Genomic DNA, 16,982 nt, shown 5'->3' with positions numbered 1-16,982 from the left:
GTTAGCTTATTCACTTTCGGATAATATGGATTAGAGAAAACCCCTGTTTAGATCATGGCCTGGTTTAGGATTTTGAACCATTGTTAAAGCAGATAAACTGAAGTTTTTCAGAACTAAGAATAAAATTTGGATTGAGTTAAGTTTCCCATCCTAAAATGGCGAATTGTTCTTGTTCAGGAGTACGAAGCTGTTTGATTTGCGAAGAGAAAAACTGTGTTATCAGCTCAAAAAATGACAACCCAAATGAAGAGAATCTAAGTCTTAAGAAGAATTTACATTTTTGTAATAAATGTAAAAAATTGTATAGAAAAACACAATTTAATTGTAAATGTAATGTCGATAATCACTCCGACCTTTTTCATCCCAACCTCGCCTCCGGCATTCGAGTGATTGAGAATTTTATCACAAGAGATGAAGAGGATATGATATTAAAAGTTATAGATCAATTTCCTTGGCGAATGTCACAGTCTGGACGACGCAAACAGGTCTTGATAATCAACTCTTTGCTTCCCTTCAAGTCATCCTCTTCCTTGACGTGTGTTTTAGTTGTTTTTTATTGATCCATAGGACTTCGGACCGAAAGTGAACTTCAAGAGAAGGAAATTGAAATCGGGCAATTTCACTGGTCTTCCAAAATTCTGTGAATTTATTGTTCAAAGATTACACAGCAATGTCGTGCATATGAATGACTTCCATCCTGTGGAGTTATGCAACCTGGAATATTGCCCTGAAAGAGGTTCATCAATAGATCCTCACATTGATGATATCTGGGTTTGGGGAGAACGTCTTGTTACTGTTAATCTACTATCAAATACTGCCCTCACCCTTACACATTCGGATATTACGTCTGAGGTTCAAATACCCATGCCGAGGCGATCACTTATAATCCTTGAGGGTGAGGCCAGACATAGATGGATGCATGGGATCAAGAGGGAGCATGTCACATCTAGACGTATTGCAATCACATTGAGAGAGCTTTCAGAGGAATTTCTGACTGGAGAAACATATTCCACAATAAGAGAATCATTGTTACAAATTGCATCAACATTTAATGGTCAACCTTCATCAATGTAGTCAACTAAATGTTTTGAACATGGGAATCATCTTGTGGAGTTTGTCCATGTTTATTCTCTCAATTAGTTTAGTCATGAGAAAGATTTGCAGGCATTACCATTTGTCCACCTTACCATTTGTCCTCTAACTGTTTAAAATCAAGAAGATAAATCATAGTTGATTAGCTGTTATCATGCACTTATGTGTCGCATATCTTTCCCACAGACATGAGCATGCAAGAAATAGGAGGATGTTTACCATTTGATGTTTTACTAATTGATCACAAATTCTATAAAAAACACAACAGGCTTTTGCAGATCGAAATAATGGGAGTAGCTACAATAACCTGAATGGTCAACATCTTTTAAATGACATAAAATCTATTAGTAACAAGTTATTTCCTAAATAGTTCTGTAATGTTTCATCCTATTTCTTCAATAAGTTTTTTTCGTGAATTCTTCCACCGATAATTCTCCATCTTTTCTTTATCTTCTTGCATTAGCTTGTGATCTAAGTTGATTGTTTCTTTCACCATTTTGAAGAAGGGGACAAGCAAGGATAGTTCTTTCTTATTTTCACGAACCCAACACAACATGAACATTATCTTTTTTACCAAACCAAAATTGTTTTGAATCCAAATTTCTACAAGACCAACTATTCTTCATTTTCAAGGCTTTTGCAAGTAGTCTATGAACGTCTGAGAAAGCCAAGCTTACAAAACAAGCCTTCTTGTTGTTTTTCAATAACAACAAAACATCATCAATTATGGAGATGGAAAATTCTTTGGAATGAAACAAATGTTTATTTTGCTGACTAGTGATCACAGAACTTTTCAGTGCTGAATCTAAACTCTCAAAGTTTATGGCATGGTCAAGCACAACAGAAAGATGCCAGATATTTTCTACTGCTTCAACAGGAAATTCACCAAGACAACCATTGTAATGTCGACACACATATGCATAACTGTAGAGAATGTTGACAACATTGAACTTAATCTGGTTGCTGACTGGCTTTGATTTAGTAAGGCAATTCAAATCTGGGATATTCTTTAACAATCTTGGGAGTTTGGAGGTCTTGCTTTCAATTGGTTCATTGCCACTAAAATTTACACATTACATCACTAACTGTTTCAAATGAAAGACATAACAACAACAATTACCTTTCATCTGCAGCTGTCCACCAAGGTATCCAAGTATCAACTAGCGTACCAATATAGCCATCATTCAATGCACGCTCAAATTCTTTTTGCTCCTCAGCAGTCAACTTTTCCCAAATTTTCTCATAATCATGGTCCAAATCTAAACCTTTCAAGCGCTCTTCCAGATTTTCCCCAACAAAGGAGGCTGACCCACACTCGTCGAAGCTTTCCTCTTCTTTTTCGTTCTCAAAACGTTTAAGAATCTCTGCCATTTTCCGTTGTTCGGCATTTTCAACCGTTTGACCATGCAGACTTTCCATCACACAACTTTTATAAAACATTTCTGAGCACTTAACATGATTTCTTCCCCGATAACATTCCAAAGAGCAATATTTCACGTTGCAACGAGGACAAGTGTACTTTGAAACTTTCTTTAAGCAAAGTTCACAGCCAGTAAATTTTGAAAAATCAGCACTCTCTTCATTTTCAAGATTGTCTTTCAATCGTACACTTACAGTTGAAACTTGTCTCGAGTGAGATTTCAGACCTAAATCAAGAGATGCTAAATTGACAGACATGTTGAGTCTGTTTTACTTGAAACTTGATTGAAAGAGAAACACCTTACGTGATCCTCACCCCCGATTCAAATAAAATTCTAAAATAATTAAGGGGGGTAACTACATTAAGACTTTTGACTATTAGTGCTATTAACGATATCATAATCATGTCATCATCAAAGATGCCACCAGAAATTCGTGTCAATGGTCTTTCTGAACTTTTAACTAAATTAGATGAGTTGAAAGATAAAAATGATGTTTTCATTTTATTCACTGGGTCTAAGGATGCCTCTGGAAAAAGTTGGTGTCCAGATTGCAATGATGGTAAATATTTTCAAGATTCTTCATAGAATTTATTCATGTACATGTATTTATACACTAAATATGTCAGTTTTTTTGTAAAATAAGTAAACTTGTGAGCATACAATCCATATGGTAACAATACTTCCATTTTAGCCGATCCAGTTATAAAGAAAGGCCTAGAAAACTCACCAGAAGGATGTGTTTTCATTAGCTGTAATGTTGGTGACAAACTGGTGTAAGTTGAACAGTTTAGGAGCTTATTGCTTGAAAGAAAGCTTCATATTCTATATCCATTTTAGATGGAAAGACCCAGAGAATGAGTTTCGCAAGAGTCCACAGTTTAAGCTGACTGGAGTGCCAACTTTGATGAAATGGAAAACAGTAATTCAATAACCATTAATAATTCAGCAGAACTTAGAATTCTAGCAATGTTATAACACTGCTATGTATATTTTAGCCTAACCGCCTTGGTCCAGATGATTGCAAGAAGCAAGATCTTGTCGATATGATATTTGAAGAATAATTCACACAATTATTCTGAATGTCTAATTTACTTTTAATGTAAATTTTGATATATACAATAATAATGAACACTGGAAAAAGTACATATTTTCTAAAATTAAAATTATATGCGACGGAATAGAAACAGCTGTATTTTAACATTTCTATGGTATTTCATTTGTTTTGGCAATATATATTCCACATTACTTTAGTTTTGTACAGGATATAGCAGAATATAATAGTACATGAAAACCTTGATTAACTACTACAGACTCACTGATCATATTCCTTTAATAATCGACCAGCAATTACTAGTCTTTGAACTTCACTTGTCCCTTCATATATCTCTGTTATCCTTGCATCCCTGTAATGTCTCTCTGCTGGCATGTCATTCACATAACCCATACCACCAAGAATTTGTATGCACTGAAAAAAATTGAAAAGAAAATTAGTAAAAAATGTTTGTCGATGCATGCTTGAGTATCGATGTACATGAGGCAATACTGAACATGGTCAAAGCAAAGTAGAACATGGTCAAAGCAAAGTAGAACATGGTCAAAGCAAAGTAGAACAAAAGTAGAACATGGTCAAAGCAAAGAAGAACATGGTCAGCAAAGTAGAACATGGTCAAAGCAAAGTAGAACATGGTCAAAAGTAGAACATGGTCAAAGCAAGTAGAACATGGTCAAAGCAAAGAAGAACATGGTCAAAGCAAAGTAGAACATGGTCAAAGCAAAGTAGAACATGGTCAAAGCAAAGAAGAACATGGTCAAAAGTAGAACATGGTCAAAGTAGAACATGGTCAGCAAAGTAGAACATGGTCAAAGCAAAGTAGAACATGGTCAAAGCAAAGTAGAACATGGTCAAAGCAAAGTAGAACATGGTCAAAGCAAAGTAGAAAATGGTCAAAGCAAAGTAGAACATGGTCAAAGCAAAGTAGAACATTGTCAAAGCAAAGTAGAACATGGTCAAAGCAAAGTAGAACATGGTCAAAGCAAAGTAAAAAATTCTGACCTGATGAGCAACAAAAGTTGCTGTTTCAGAAGCTGACAGTTTGGCCATAGCAGCTTCCTAACATAAATATTTGTAGAATTTAATAAATAAATGATTAGATGAGCACTAACACAGTTGAGCCTAATATTTTATAAACCTTTGTGAAATTTTGACCAGCATCCATCATATAAGCCGCTTTCCATGTTAATAATCGTGAGCTCTGAATTCTTGTTTCCATATCAGCAAGTTTGAACTATGATGGAGAAAAATGAAAAATCAGTAGCAACAAAACAAATTTTTGAGAAGAAACTGTAGTATCTTCTTGCAGCACCTGTATAGCTTGTAATGCACTTATTGGTTTGTTAAATGCCGTCCTTTTTTGAGCATAGTCTATTGCACACTCTAAAGCAGCCTGTGAAAAACATTTTGAAAAGGTGAGACAATAATTGTAAAAACAGAATACATATTTATTTTACAAAATAAAAATGACATATGCATAACAATATAAGCTGTGAAATGAATAACCTGAGCAATACCCAATGCTTGCGCAGCAATTCCAATTCTTCCACAATCTAGCGTCATCTATTACATAAGAACGTTTCAATACTAAATGTTCGAAAAAATTCACAAGAAAATGTTTTCTCATTTATTAAAACTAAAACATCCTTTATACCATTGCAATTTTAAAGCCCATTCCTAATTTGCCAAGTAAGTTCTCTTTAGGCAATACACAATCTTCAAAGATCAGATTACAAGTCGAGGAAGCTTTGATGCCCAATTTATGTTCTTTTGCACCAAGAGATAATCCATCAACTGGTTTTGGAAATACAAAGCAGCTAATACCCTGTCACATAAAGATAATAATGACAATAAGTGTTGAAACAGAGGGCATTAAGTCAATGATAAATCCAGGATGATCTTTTGGGGGGTACTCTAGCTAACAGCCTCTTGCATCTACCCAGAAAATCCATTCCTGTATCAAAGTAATATAGACATTTACTTTGTGTTTCATCGATCGATCTGTAGTTGCAAATACCTAAAAATGAATTTGTATTCACGTTAAGAATTTACTTGTTTAAATAAACAACACTGGTCGATGTAATATAAGAATACACTTACCACACCAGCCTCTGATTCATAGCCATTGGTTATCCAGCTTTTAGTACCATTCAACAACCAATGATCCCCTTTATCAACTGCCGTAGTCTTGGCAGCACCAGCATCACTGCCATTATCTGAAAATTTCAAAGAAAGTTAGTTCTTATTCACAAAATATTTGGCACAATATCATCAAGCCATTTAATACCTGGCTCACTAAGTGCAAAACATCCAACTTTTTCTCCAGTTACAAAAGGCTTGATCCATTTTTCCTTTTGTTCTTCATTGCCAAATTTCATTATTGGACTAAGGTATAACGACTAGAAACAACAAAAACGTGGCCAAATAAGAGGATTAGGGAAACGTCTACTGGGTTTTGGTTATAATGCATTACATTGTTGACACTCATGATGACACCAGTTGAAGCGCAGCCTCGGCTTATCTCTTCCATGGATATAGCATATCCAAGATTATCTAATCCAGCTCCACCCAAGGCTTCGGGTACTGTTATAGCCATCAGTCCAAGTTCACCAAGTTTTTGAACCTTTAAAGAGAATTCTCTTTGTTTAAAACAAGTATACAATGTTATTCATAATACTAAGATTCTATCAGTGATCAGTTTAACCCAAAATGGATTGGTTGATACAATCTAGGTGACAACACAAACATTTTAAAAGTAAGAAATTCACCTTTTCCTTAGGATACAGTGACTCGCGATCCAACTTCCCTGCTATAGGTGACAATTCATTATCAGCAAAATATCGACATGTTTGACGTAACATTTCGTGAGTTTCTGGCAAGGCAGACGTGTAGTACATCGCTTTCGTTCTTTCCACAATCAACCAAGGTCTTATCCTTGCCGTTCGACATACTGACCAGCTTATGTTTCCAAAGTTGTGAAGTGCATTCATTTCACGAAATCTTTCAAAACTTTGCTGACATTTGGAGAGAAGAGATAGCTCAAAGTTCAGAAAACCTGCAACCAGGCTTTAACTCGGGCTCGGGCATTAGTTAGGCATTTTATTCTTTGTCATTAAAAGATATCATTTTTTTCACACGAGTTGAAGGGTTTTTAAATTATTATAAGGACTTTAAAAGGCATGCGTGATAATGATTCCTAGAAACAAAATTTTAGACAAAAATGATCTAGCAAAAGGTCATTTTTGATTTGTATACAAAGTGCCAAAGAACAACAGTAATGATTACGACGACATTTTAGGACTTGCCCGTATTTCAGGATGCATGTCTGATCATAAAGTGTTCTGGAACTGCACAAGTATAAAGAAGAGTGAATGACTAGAAGAAAATTTGACGACTTGGATGAAAATGCAACGTATTGCGAGACTATTTAGAAAGACGTTTTTTGTTGATATAAGATACCGATGCAGAATTCGTGATGTCATGATTTTTAGTTCAAATAATAGACAAGTATTTTCAACTCAAATCAAGGATGCTAATTTATCAGCAAAAACTTTGATATCACAGATTGTAGCTAGAAGATTATGTGATGTGCCAAGGATAATTTGCTGGAGTTGCCATCATAGATACCTGTCAACAGATCATGGCAAAGCAATATTTTTTTGCCCTTCATGTCATGTTGTACAACAACCAAATCTGCACTTAACTTATTTTGATATAATGAACTGGTACGGTATTTCCTGCACTTAAGATGCTGGTTGTACTCAAAATTAACTCCATAATCCTTTTATTCAGTGACCGCAGCTTTGACTTAGATACCAACTTGCTGACTCAGCATTTTCGTCGCCTTCAAAGCCAATTGCATCCAGATAAATTTTCTTTGAAATCAAAGGTGAATGAAGAGTTGAACGTACATTTCTTTAGTGAATATTGAGAATAATAATGATAAAATATTTGAATACTTCTTTTCCATCATTTCAAGGTGGAACAAGAATTTTCAAGTCAACAATCCTCACTTGTCAATGAGGCTTACCAGACTCTATTGCAACCACTGAAAAGAGGGTTGTACATGGTAGGAACTACTTAATTTAAAGATAAATTCACACCTCTAAAAACCTTTAAGTTGAGTTATGCATATTTTGAGCTGATTATAGCTAGATGTAATTGTTTCATGGGGCCCATGTTAGTTTTGTCGGCCATATGAATTAAGGTAACTTTTGCAAGTTTCAATGCAGTATGTTACTGTTAGTTATAATTAAATTGAATTTCAAATAACTAACAGTTGCTATAGAATCTTTGCCACTTCTACCTTGTATTCGTTGGCAATTTGTACCATTAATTTTCTTTAGTTAGGCCTACAAGGTTTTTCAATTGAAGAAGGCCAAGTTGGTCATGATATTGAATTTCTCACAGAAATCATGGAATTAAATGAAGTGTTGGAAAATGGGTCAATGGAGAGTTTAAATAATTTACGCTTGAAATCAAAGGTAAAGTACACAGAGATATGTGTATCTTTGTAGCTTTCATTGGTAAATTCATCCCTGGAGTTTTATTAGGATAATGATGAAATGAACTTGTACTTGAGGTTTTTGTTGTGTTTTGTTTCAGAGGTGACACATGAGGGTTTCCGCCACCCCACATCCCTACCTGTTGTCAAACGTTAGCTCCCCCATTCAGTAAAAATTTGAGATGCAGTTTGTGGAATAACTGCAGGAATGTTATTAAAGTTTCCATTTTGAATAGTTGTTTGTTTGTAGCACTTGCTACTAATCTGAAATGCTGTTTCCCAAAAGATAGTGCTGTCACAATGTTGTGTTTTCAATGTTTCGTTTTGTCAGTGGCTGTCATTTGCCTATCAACTGTTGATAACTTTGGGGCATGTTCACTAGAACCCAGTGCTTTAGCCCTCCTTTTGGGGACCTTTGACCATGAGTTAGGAATTTTCTAACGTTACTTGTCTCCTGTACTATTTTTGTCATAATGAACTCTGTTCGTGGGGTCTGTGTTTTCTAAGGAAAGACAGTTATTCGTACCATCTTGGTTAAAAGAATTTGCCGTCATGAACGCATGACAATGGTATATTAATGTAATATTTGCTAATATTTTTAGACAAGATGAATTCTTGTATTAAAGAAGCATCAAACACATTTCGACAAGGTATACTATATGAAAAGTTGGGTTCAGTTTCAATCATAACTCAAATACTCCGACTATTTCAATTTCACAAGCTCCCTCCCTGCCTTAATTTAGGGAACTTGAACGCCGCAAAAGACGTCTTATCAAAACTGAAGTACTATGACAACATTGATAAACAGTTACGAGAAAAGCTCCTCTAAATTCATCTCTTTCATTCGCTGTCAACAAATGTAAAGCTTTAAGTTGAGTTTTGTTAAACGGTAAATTATTGAGTTCCTGGATGTACGAACTAGGAAGAAAACAGTCGATTAATGAAATTACTCAAAGGTATATTTTGATTTATAAAATATATGTAAAAAATTTGATGTAATAAATTATGTACAGAAATATGTTGCAATCAATCGGCTATCCGAAATAACAGTGAAGTCATCAGAAACGTTTTATAAGTGAAACCTATGTCATACCCATTGAGCTCATTGCAGAGCTCTCGCTAGGCGTTATGTTACCTCCTTTTGACGGATGTTGAACATTACCAACCAGCTTCATTTTCGCTGTGTGCTCGATTAACGATAGACAAACGAACGCCCAGTTGAACAAATACTGAGCAGGCAACGAACCTTGTTTGCTGACTGAGCCTGGAGATATTCCTAGAAATAAGATATGAATAGAGAATAGAATCCTTTTCTATATTGAGGATAGAAAGCTCGAAAATCGAACTTATTGAACGGATTGCTTTGCGATAAATTCTTTATGTTTCAGATTCTTCTTTCAGCTCGATAGAGCTATCCTTTAAGTAGTGTTTGTCCATTAAAAAAAAGAATGAAAACTTGTATAGCAGCATAATTTCCCTTGTAAAAACAACAGATCAGTGAAGAATGAACTTCCTTGAAATTCGAAAAAAAAACTGATAGCGCTATGATGTTAAATATATTGTCCGCTCAGCTGATATTTTGCTGGTATCATTCGATGAGTTCGCTGGTATTATCTCACGAATTCGGTTGTATTCACTTAAACTGAGACGTTCGCTTGTTTCACCCGTGTTTTCGGTAGTATGAACTAAGCATCTTGGTGAATCAAGTGTAGTTATCAGTTGTGTTAATTGAAAATTTAGGTTTGTACCCCTCTCAGTTACGTTGGTATCGTCAAAGAATTTCGGATGTTCGTGTTTGATGAGTTGGAAATAATAACGAGTGGATTTATTACCTTCAAGCTGATCTGATAGCTTCTTGCCATCAATGACTCCCAAGGTGGATGTAGCCGTTGGATCATACTGTGTTATCATCTTGATTAAATCATTGTTTATAAACTGTTTACAAGTCGGCCAGTTATCGAGTTTTTCTTCTTCCTCAATCGAAAATATTCCGAGGACGGTCTTTAAGATATCGTGGACCAATTTAGGAGGATCTTTGTAGCTCTTTAACTCTGCATACGCCCTGAAAACGGTCCAAAACGCGTACTTTACAGTCAAATGTAAACAAACTTCGTAATGCAAAAGGCAAAATAAACGAAACAAAAAACCATTTACGAATGTGATTCGAAGGAAAAACACTTGGAAAACAGTTTAACTATCCAGATGATACAATTTGAAACGATTTCTTTTTTATTGACAAGAACTAGAAAAGTGAAAGTCAATCTGTACAAAACAGCAAAGACGAGAAAGAAAGAAAGCTTCGTTTCAGGTCATATAATGCTATATAACAAACCTTTTAATAACCTCGCTTTCTCGGTCTTTACTGAGAAATATCGGACCTCCGTCTTTTTGTACAAACCTCGCCCTATGGGCTCGATCTGTACAAAAACACCTCAGTCCGATATTTCTCCGTAAAGACCTCGAGCTCGGTTATTAAGGGCTCAGTAACAACCTGCTGTCAAGTCTTGAGACGTTTTCTCGTAAATCAGTCAACATCAGACGATCGAACATAATCTCGATTCTTAGATCTTCGTTCTGTTTCTCAACCTCTAAATAGGACGATAACGGGAATGATCAATTCACAAACACAATATTGCGATAAAACTCCATTCTCACACACTCAAATTACTGTTCCTAGTCACTATGAATATATAAAGGTAGATGAACACTTGTCTAGTTTAACACCTGCAGCTTCAAAGCCTTACCAAGAACGATGTTCTTCTGTCTACCAGCAGCCTCATCCGTCACTTCACGATGGGCTACGGCTAGAAGCCGAAGCATCTTCTGTACTTCCTCCATCTCATGAGATGGCAACACTTTTGCCTCGCCAATACTAATGTCCACTACTGCTATGGCAACACCATCAGGATCAAGAATAGGGAAAGCAAGATGGCGTTCGCCGTAAGCATCTGCTGTCACAGTTTTTGAGCTTTCGATACACTTAAACAAATACTCTCTGTGGAGGAACAAGCGCAAATCAGACAAAGGATATAAAGTTTTTAATCACCCCAAAAACGTTAGGTCAAGGCTCTAATTCTTTCAGAGGTATTGGTTGATAAGACATCCTTACCTGAAAAGGTTATCCTTGCGATACAGTCTCGCAGGATCATTGTAATATTTTCGCTTTCTATCGCTGTTTATAGTGAACATTAGCCTAAGTACCTGTTCCTCGGAGGTCTACAAAAAAACACGATAGTTTAGTGAAAGAATCACGAAGGAATGATGATCCAACTAGAGGATAATGATTTGGAAGGGTACATAAGTAAGAGGGATTGGACGAAGTAAATAGGTACAATTATGTTTGTCTTACACCTCCTATACCAGGCTCAACAATGTAAAAATTGCTGTTTTGAACACCGAATACACGACGATGAATCCATTGTAGAGCCGAGTCGGCAATTTTTATAGTCTTACTGCGAACTTCAACAAACTGTATTGCCAGACTTAAAGATTTTGCAACACTCTGAAATACGAAGAATATACGTATGATCAAGTAAGTGAAATTAATCAGAACAAGAAAGATTCATTTTATAAAGTAAATGATGTCAATGCAAGTCTCAGATATGACAACAGCGAAATCAACGTTAATAGGTAATAGCAAGAATGGAGACCATATTGCATGACCCTCCAAGGTTTCTCTGAAATTTCGCTGCCATGCTGTTGAAAATAAACTGATTCACGTTACCCTACCTGATAGAAGCTTATTTCGTGACTGATGAAGGACGATTTATCTGTGGAATCGTTGATAGTGTCCACCGAGAGAACGCCTGTCACTCTCTTCTCGCGATCTTTGATTGGAAGGATGATCAGAGAGCCCTGAACTCCCTGAAAACAAGAAATTACGAAATATATAATTGTGCTTTCTCATTGAAACCACGCTTTTTAGGTACTTGTATGATGAGAATTTATGATTGGTTCGAAGTACAATGAACTACAATGAGCTAGTAAAATAATGATTCTAAAGAGCAGATGATTAGTATTCATCACTTTGACTTAGGGCTGTTTATACGAGCACGGTAGCCGAGGTTCAGCCAAGCGTTATGTAACAGCAATAAAGTAGAGGAAAGTGCGCCGAAGTAAACTACCTGGTATATCAGATCTAAATATTTTGTTTCTATCTTACCAAGAGTTTAATCTAGTGGTTTTATTTATTTTAGTAACATCATGAGTTAATTACCAGTTCCTTGCGGTCAGGATTCCATAAGTGCACTCCAATATGGTTCTGCAATTTTGAAACATGAATAGGTTTTCCAGAGTCTACAGCGGCGAAGCTTATACAATTCATATCACGATAAAGACATTTCTTCAACACGTATCTGGCATGGTTGAGCGTTGCTGCCACATATCGCAGAAACGTCTCACCACTGTTTCGTTTCTCAGGATCAAGATTTTTCTCGAGGAACGCAATTGATGCACTAATAATCTTTAAAAGAGCAGAAGACAAAAAGTCATGTACGAAATGGTGAACAGCTTAGTGAGCTTGTCGTAACAACAAACAAAGGTGTCAATAAGATAGATGACTCTCGGATAGACGAGGAATTGATAAATGCTTAGCAAGTACACAAGAAAGATGTGGATTTCGTCATTTGTTCAGTCAAAATCTCAAAGAATTTACGATGCGTGGAACAGCTATATAGAGCAAATAATATCTACACGCGAAAGTTTTTGCTGGGTTCAGTGACGTGGCCTGTCTGCAAGTTTTACAGCAAACACAGAAAGAAAGAGCACAGAAAACCGTTCATAGGATTAAATAAGCGGCTGGCTACGCTACTGGTTTGATTGAAATGTGTAACTAACCACGTGTGCAATAAATCAACTGTGCGTATATACGGTGCATGTAACAACTCAGTTGTCATGCAGTGTAGGTAACAATAAATAATTAAATATATAGATCAGTGACTTCAAAGACAAACCTTTCCTCGACCGTGCAATTTGGCATCGTTCATAAGAGCATGAAACGTAGCTACGTATGCCGGATCTATTATCCCGGCACTTGTTTTTGATGCCATATCGATGTTGTTCAACCAAGTCATTCTGCCTTCCGCTCGTTTCTTCTCTGCAAGCCTTCGCTGGTAATATGAAATCGAATTTCAATAAAAATAAAAATAATTTCAAACATAAAATCACAATGCATTTGCTTCCAGGAGCTGATAGCTGGATTGGATTGAAAACAGTATTTAAAAAACCTAATTCATGTAATAGTGCAAGAAACAAAATTACGAGGAGGGATAGGGGTAGTAGAGAAAAAAGAATGAAATTCTTCCTCCTAAATCTATACTACATTTATGCTTTTATGAAGAAAATTCACTTGTTGAATGAAATTGCTTCTCCAAAATTAATATTACCTCAATGCTTGTTTGAAGAAAAATTGCAATAGCATCAAATGGATCTTCGTTAGGAAAGCAAGCAGTACAAACAGAGTCAATAAACTCATGAAGTTCTGTGCAATCTAACTCATCTGTATCCGTGTAGTTTTCTATCATAACTGCAATAGAAAGCATCGTTCCACGAAAAAGAGTACAGAAGGGGGTTAGTAAGAACAAAAGGGGATTATTGATCACAACTAGGAACCTTACAGTTTTGAAACGCCGGCCTGGATGAGATATCTTTCCACTTTGATAAAACGTCGATGACATCTTGGAAATTTATGCTTCCCGAATTGTCAACATCCCAAAAATCAAAGAGGTCTTCCACCATATGCTTCCTCTTGCTCATTCGAGCTTGAAATCGAGCCTATTAAATCACCAATCACCATGACCAACAACCAACATGAAAGATTGTTCGTCAATATACAATTTACTCTGACAATCCCCAAAGTTTGCTGTCACGATTTCATTCACGTTAGCAATTATTTCTTATTGGGCAATTGTGAGGAACAATAAGTGAAAATCTACCTTTGCTTGTCGTTCCAGCCTTTCTTCGTCTGTTTCTCTGTAACTAGCTTTGGTAAAGCGAACAAAGCTATCGAGAACGCACCTGAGAAAAGTGCAAGAAAAACAACCATTGTGAGAGTACTCAGTATTCATCAAGCAGATTTAGAAGAAAGCAATGTGGAGTTCTCGACAAACCTACCTCAATATCTCATTACCAAGAAATAATTCAAAAGATTGATGAAGCCTGGCTGATCAAGCATACTTGTTTCAAGTGGTAGTTGGGTGGTTCTCAAACACGTAGATTTCGAAAAATCCTTGCAAATGGTAGAACTACTGGAGCACGACCTACTGTCTACGTGAAGATAAAAAGTTTTACAAAATACATCATTTATTCAGTTTTAACAAGTGCACTAGTTGACTCAACAACGTAAACTAATATGACTATGAACACAATGAATAACCTTCCGCGAAAGGTTCACTCAATAACATAGAGCAGTATGACAATAATCGCAATCAATAACTCTTCACAACAGGTTGACTCAGTAACCTAAACTAATATGACTAAAATCAAAATCAGTAAGCTTTCACAAAAGGCCGACTCTTCACTAATGTAGCTAGATTAGTTTGACTACGGTCAAAATTATCCTGCTTAAAAGAATGACTAAATGATCAAATATCTCGCGCTTTATGACCATCATATAGAAAATGATGCAGAAACTGGCAGCACACCTTCTGACAGATCATCATCAACTTTAATCGTCTCTTCGGCCTTCTCACTGCCATCTGAAACATTGCTGTCAACATCGACAGGACCATCGTCGTTCACATTCGTGCGAACTTCTTCGAGACTCGTGTTAGCCTCTGCATTACTCTTTTCGGTGTTTTCATTTACTTTTATTGCGTCTTCTTCAATAAAAAAAGATTTAGGAAAAATTAGAGGAAAACATTCCCATATTCTCCTGTAACGCAAAAGGCATCTCACCAGAAGCTAAGCGACATTACCTTCCTCCTGACCGTTACTTTCCAAAGTTTTGTTTACAACTGCGTCTCCACGATTCCCTTCTTCTCCAAGATCCTTTTCTTCATTGCTCGCCATCAATACTTCATAAAACAAAATGCCAATGGACGTGAGAAAAGAAATAAATATTGACAAAAGATAATATTTGTTACTTTTTCATAAAAATGAATGCAGCATTACAGTTCCGGCGGATAAAAAAAAATCATTTGAGCATTACATTTTTGTGGATCCATCAAGCTGCGTCTGACGTCCTTTGTTGAGCTATCGTAATAGCTGACAAGAACATCCAAAACACGCTTTCTATTCAAAGCTCCCACCTTCGTTGATAAAAGAAAAACATAAAAATTTACAGCAAGTGAAAGCATACGTCAAAAGAAAAGGGAAAAACTAGGTCCGTTTTTGACGACTACTTACATGGTCTATGTCACATGATATGAAGAGCTCTTCGAGCATGCGCCTATTTAAATTCAAAGTGTACGGGATTTTATTAAGGCGCAAGAGAATCCAGCAAAATGTTTGCTAACGTTAAAAAACAAACGTGCTTGCCTTATTGTGTCTTTGTCTGCCGCCAGTCGGAAGTCGTTTGCACACTGAGCAAAATGCTCTAGAAACTTCTCAAAAGCAAGATTTGAAAGACTAATGGTGGAGGAAGATAAAACCTAGGTATAAATATGATGAATGTTACACGCAAGTCAACTGCGTAACGAGAAGTCCACAAAAAATCCCTATTTACCTCTTTAAACTCATTAACACCCAACAGTATCCCCTGAGTGTCCAGCTTCAGTGGTTTAATGGCAAAATACGCCTCTAAAAACATCAAATAAATAACAGTGTCGGCAATCTAGCGTTAAGCATTTCAAAACACATAAACAATCTTAGAGCAGATAACATGGCCTTTAAGTTATGAATTAAAATTGAGCTAAGACAATGTGCTTCATGCAAATCCGGATTCCCCACGGTTACAAAAGGAATGGTTACCTCGCCTAATCTCGTCAGAAGTTGATTTTGAATTCTGTCGGAATGACATGAGTGTACTTTGAACCTGCAAATAGTAAGTAAAATAAGAAGTGTTGCAATCGAAGATAGTGATGGCTTGAACTCACCATCGCTAATGGTATGGTGTCTTCATTTGGCAAACAAGTTACGAAAATATTCTCGAGTAGTTGCTTCCGTCTATTGAGCTCCTCGCCTTTCAATCTCTCCATCCTCTCTCTTTGCATTCGCTTCATGTGAATTTCCTCCTTTAACGCTATCAAACTATTTCTGTACGAATCCATTTGGAGGATCTGTTTCTTCAAGTCATCGGCAACCTTTCTCAGACTCCGAGTAGGGGGATGCCTCGGGGAAATTACTATACCGGGGATTGTTTCGCATCAGGTACTGTGCTAGGAAATTGAGGGGATTGAAATTCGCGACAGGATTTTCAAATGTAATCAAATCAAGTTTCTCTGCTTCATTGAGCAATTTTTCCATTCCCATAATGAGAGAAGGGAAGAGGTTTTCGATAAGATAGGCGCGAACATCAATCGTTGCAGGATTCGCATCCAGCCATTCTCGAGCTAATAGATCCAAAGAGATTCTCCTTTGCGTTATCATTTTATCCTTTGCACGTGTTCTTCGTGTACGCCATGCCTTCTCAGCTCGTTTGTTGATTGTATTTTCATGTTTCTTTTTCCATCGTAAGACGGAGTTTCGCACAAAATGTGCAGTGCAAAGTGACGGTGCGCACTCCAAGTTTTCTTTATTAAAACAAGGGCGATTTTTTACGTCAGTTATTGGTATCTCCGCGAGCAAGACGTCTGCCATTATTGCTTGCTCTTGCCTTGGATGTCAGCTTGTATGTTGTCAAGGTAAATTCTTTACTGGAACAAAAACATGAAATTTTCTACAATACCCGCAGGCTTCGTCACAAAAATAACTCAATCATTTCATGAAACGTCGTCAACTGTTTGAAAGATTGTTGTGCCGACTGTTATTGAAATAA

The 16,982-nt window shown here is 36.5% G+C and overlaps 5 protein-coding genes across 5 annotated transcripts; 2 read left to right on the top strand and 3 right to left on the bottom strand.

Moving 5' to 3' along the window:
* The first annotated feature begins 152 nt into the window (after positions 1 to 152).
* On the top strand, positions 153 to 1,298 carry LOC124433765 (alpha-ketoglutarate-dependent dioxygenase alkB homolog 4-like). Its single transcript, XM_046983543.1, has 2 exons — positions 153 to 485; positions 568 to 1,298. The coding sequence occupies exons 1-2, from the start codon at positions 156 to 158 to the stop codon at positions 1,072 to 1,074; spliced, it is 837 nt and encodes a 278-aa protein (XP_046839499.1). The 5' UTR covers positions 153 to 155; the 3' UTR covers positions 1,075 to 1,298.
* Positions 1,299 to 1,306: 8 nt separating this feature from the next.
* On the bottom strand, positions 1,307 to 2,800 carry LOC124433764 (zinc finger HIT domain-containing protein 2-like). Its single transcript, XM_046983542.1, has 2 exons — positions 2,213 to 2,800; positions 1,307 to 2,151 (listed from the first exon to the last, which is right to left on the bottom strand). The coding sequence occupies exons 1-2, from the start codon at positions 2,767 to 2,769 to the stop codon at positions 1,629 to 1,631; spliced, it is 1,080 nt and encodes a 359-aa protein (XP_046839498.1). The 5' UTR covers positions 2,770 to 2,800; the 3' UTR covers positions 1,307 to 1,628.
* Positions 2,801 to 2,887: 87 nt separating this feature from the next.
* On the top strand, positions 2,888 to 3,697 carry LOC124433768 (thioredoxin domain-containing protein 17-like). The gene is made up of 4 exons (XM_046983545.1): positions 2,888 to 3,072; positions 3,205 to 3,286; positions 3,351 to 3,432; positions 3,509 to 3,697. Exons 1-4 carry the CDS (start codon positions 2,916 to 2,918, stop codon positions 3,572 to 3,574), a joined length of 387 nt encoding a protein of 128 aa, XP_046839501.1. The 5' UTR covers positions 2,888 to 2,915; the 3' UTR covers positions 3,575 to 3,697.
* LOC124435226 (short-chain specific acyl-CoA dehydrogenase, mitochondrial-like) lies at positions 3,587 to 7,368 on the bottom strand. Its single transcript, XM_046985168.1, has 12 exons — positions 7,269 to 7,368; positions 6,333 to 6,619; positions 6,038 to 6,187; positions 5,852 to 5,963; positions 5,665 to 5,780; positions 5,546 to 5,581; positions 5,219 to 5,389; positions 5,071 to 5,127; positions 4,877 to 4,957; positions 4,703 to 4,798; positions 4,567 to 4,623; positions 3,587 to 3,978 (listed from the first exon to the last, which is right to left on the bottom strand). The coding sequence occupies exons 1-12, from the start codon at positions 7,339 to 7,341 to the stop codon at positions 3,826 to 3,828; spliced, it is 1,389 nt and encodes a 462-aa protein (XP_046841124.1). The 5' UTR covers positions 7,342 to 7,368; the 3' UTR covers positions 3,587 to 3,825.
* Positions 7,369 to 9,005: 1,637 nt separating this feature from the next.
* LOC124433769 (EF-hand calcium-binding domain-containing protein 5-like) lies at positions 9,006 to 16,982 on the bottom strand. The gene is given in 23 exon segments (XM_046983546.1): positions 9,006 to 9,344; positions 9,901 to 10,130; positions 10,560 to 10,656; positions 10,813 to 11,063; positions 11,178 to 11,284; positions 11,418 to 11,570; positions 11,798 to 11,932; positions 12,285 to 12,530; positions 13,021 to 13,176; positions 13,453 to 13,592; positions 13,684 to 13,840; positions 14,002 to 14,083; positions 14,180 to 14,211; positions 14,214 to 14,332; positions 14,710 to 14,886; positions 14,983 to 15,081; positions 15,216 to 15,315; positions 15,413 to 15,455; positions 15,545 to 15,657; positions 15,732 to 15,805; positions 15,977 to 16,040; positions 16,102 to 16,324; positions 16,326 to 16,982. Coding segments are annotated over 23 exon segments (3,471 nt in total). The 5' UTR covers positions 16,805 to 16,982; the 3' UTR covers positions 9,006 to 9,150.

This window comes from Xenia sp. Carnegie-2017, unplaced genomic scaffold (genome assembly GCF_021976095.1).
Source record: "Xenia sp. Carnegie-2017 unplaced genomic scaffold, XeniaSp_v1 HiC_scaffold_14, whole genome shotgun sequence".
NCBI lineage: Eukaryota > Metazoa > Cnidaria > Anthozoa > Malacalcyonacea > Xeniidae > Xenia > Xenia sp. Carnegie-2017.
This window is presented reverse-complemented; position numbering and strand designations above follow the sequence as displayed.

Bases quoted from the DNA above. Each gene is read 5' to 3' on its own strand.
- LOC124433764 (XM_046983542.1), bottom strand. From the start codon at position 2,769: ATGTCTGTCAATTTAGCATCTCTTGATTTAGGTCTGAAATCTCACTCG. The intron at 2,152-2,212 runs GTAATTGTTGTT...TGTAAATTTTAG, and splicing joins TGGACAGCTGCAGATGAAAG to TGGCAATGAACCAATTGAAA.
- LOC124433768 (XM_046983545.1), top strand. From the start codon at position 2,916: ATGTCATCATCAAAGATGCCACCAGAAATTCGTGTCAATGGTCTTTCT. The intron at 3,073-3,204 runs GTAAATATTTTC...CTTCCATTTTAG, and splicing joins GTGTCCAGATTGCAATGATG to CCGATCCAGTTATAAAGAAA. The intron at 3,287-3,350 runs GTAAGTTGAACA...TATCCATTTTAG, and splicing joins AATGTTGGTGACAAACTGGT to ATGGAAAGACCCAGAGAATG.
- LOC124435226 (XM_046985168.1), bottom strand. From the start codon at position 7,341: ATGGAGTTAATTTTGAGTACAACCAGCATCTTAAGTGCAGGAAATACC. The intron at 5,582-5,664 runs GTAAGTGTATTC...ATTCATTTTTAG, and splicing joins ATGAATCAGAGGCTGGTGTG to GTATTTGCAACTACAGATCG. The intron at 4,624-4,702 runs GTTTATAAAATA...TATTTATGTTAG, and splicing joins CTGGTCAAAATTTCACAAAG to GAAGCTGCTATGGCCAAACT.
- LOC124433765 (XM_046983543.1), top strand. From the start codon at position 156: ATGGCGAATTGTTCTTGTTCAGGAGTACGAAGCTGTTTGATTTGCGAA. The intron at 486-567 runs GTCTTGATAATC...ATTGATCCATAG, and splicing joins AGTCTGGACGACGCAAACAG to GACTTCGGACCGAAAGTGAA.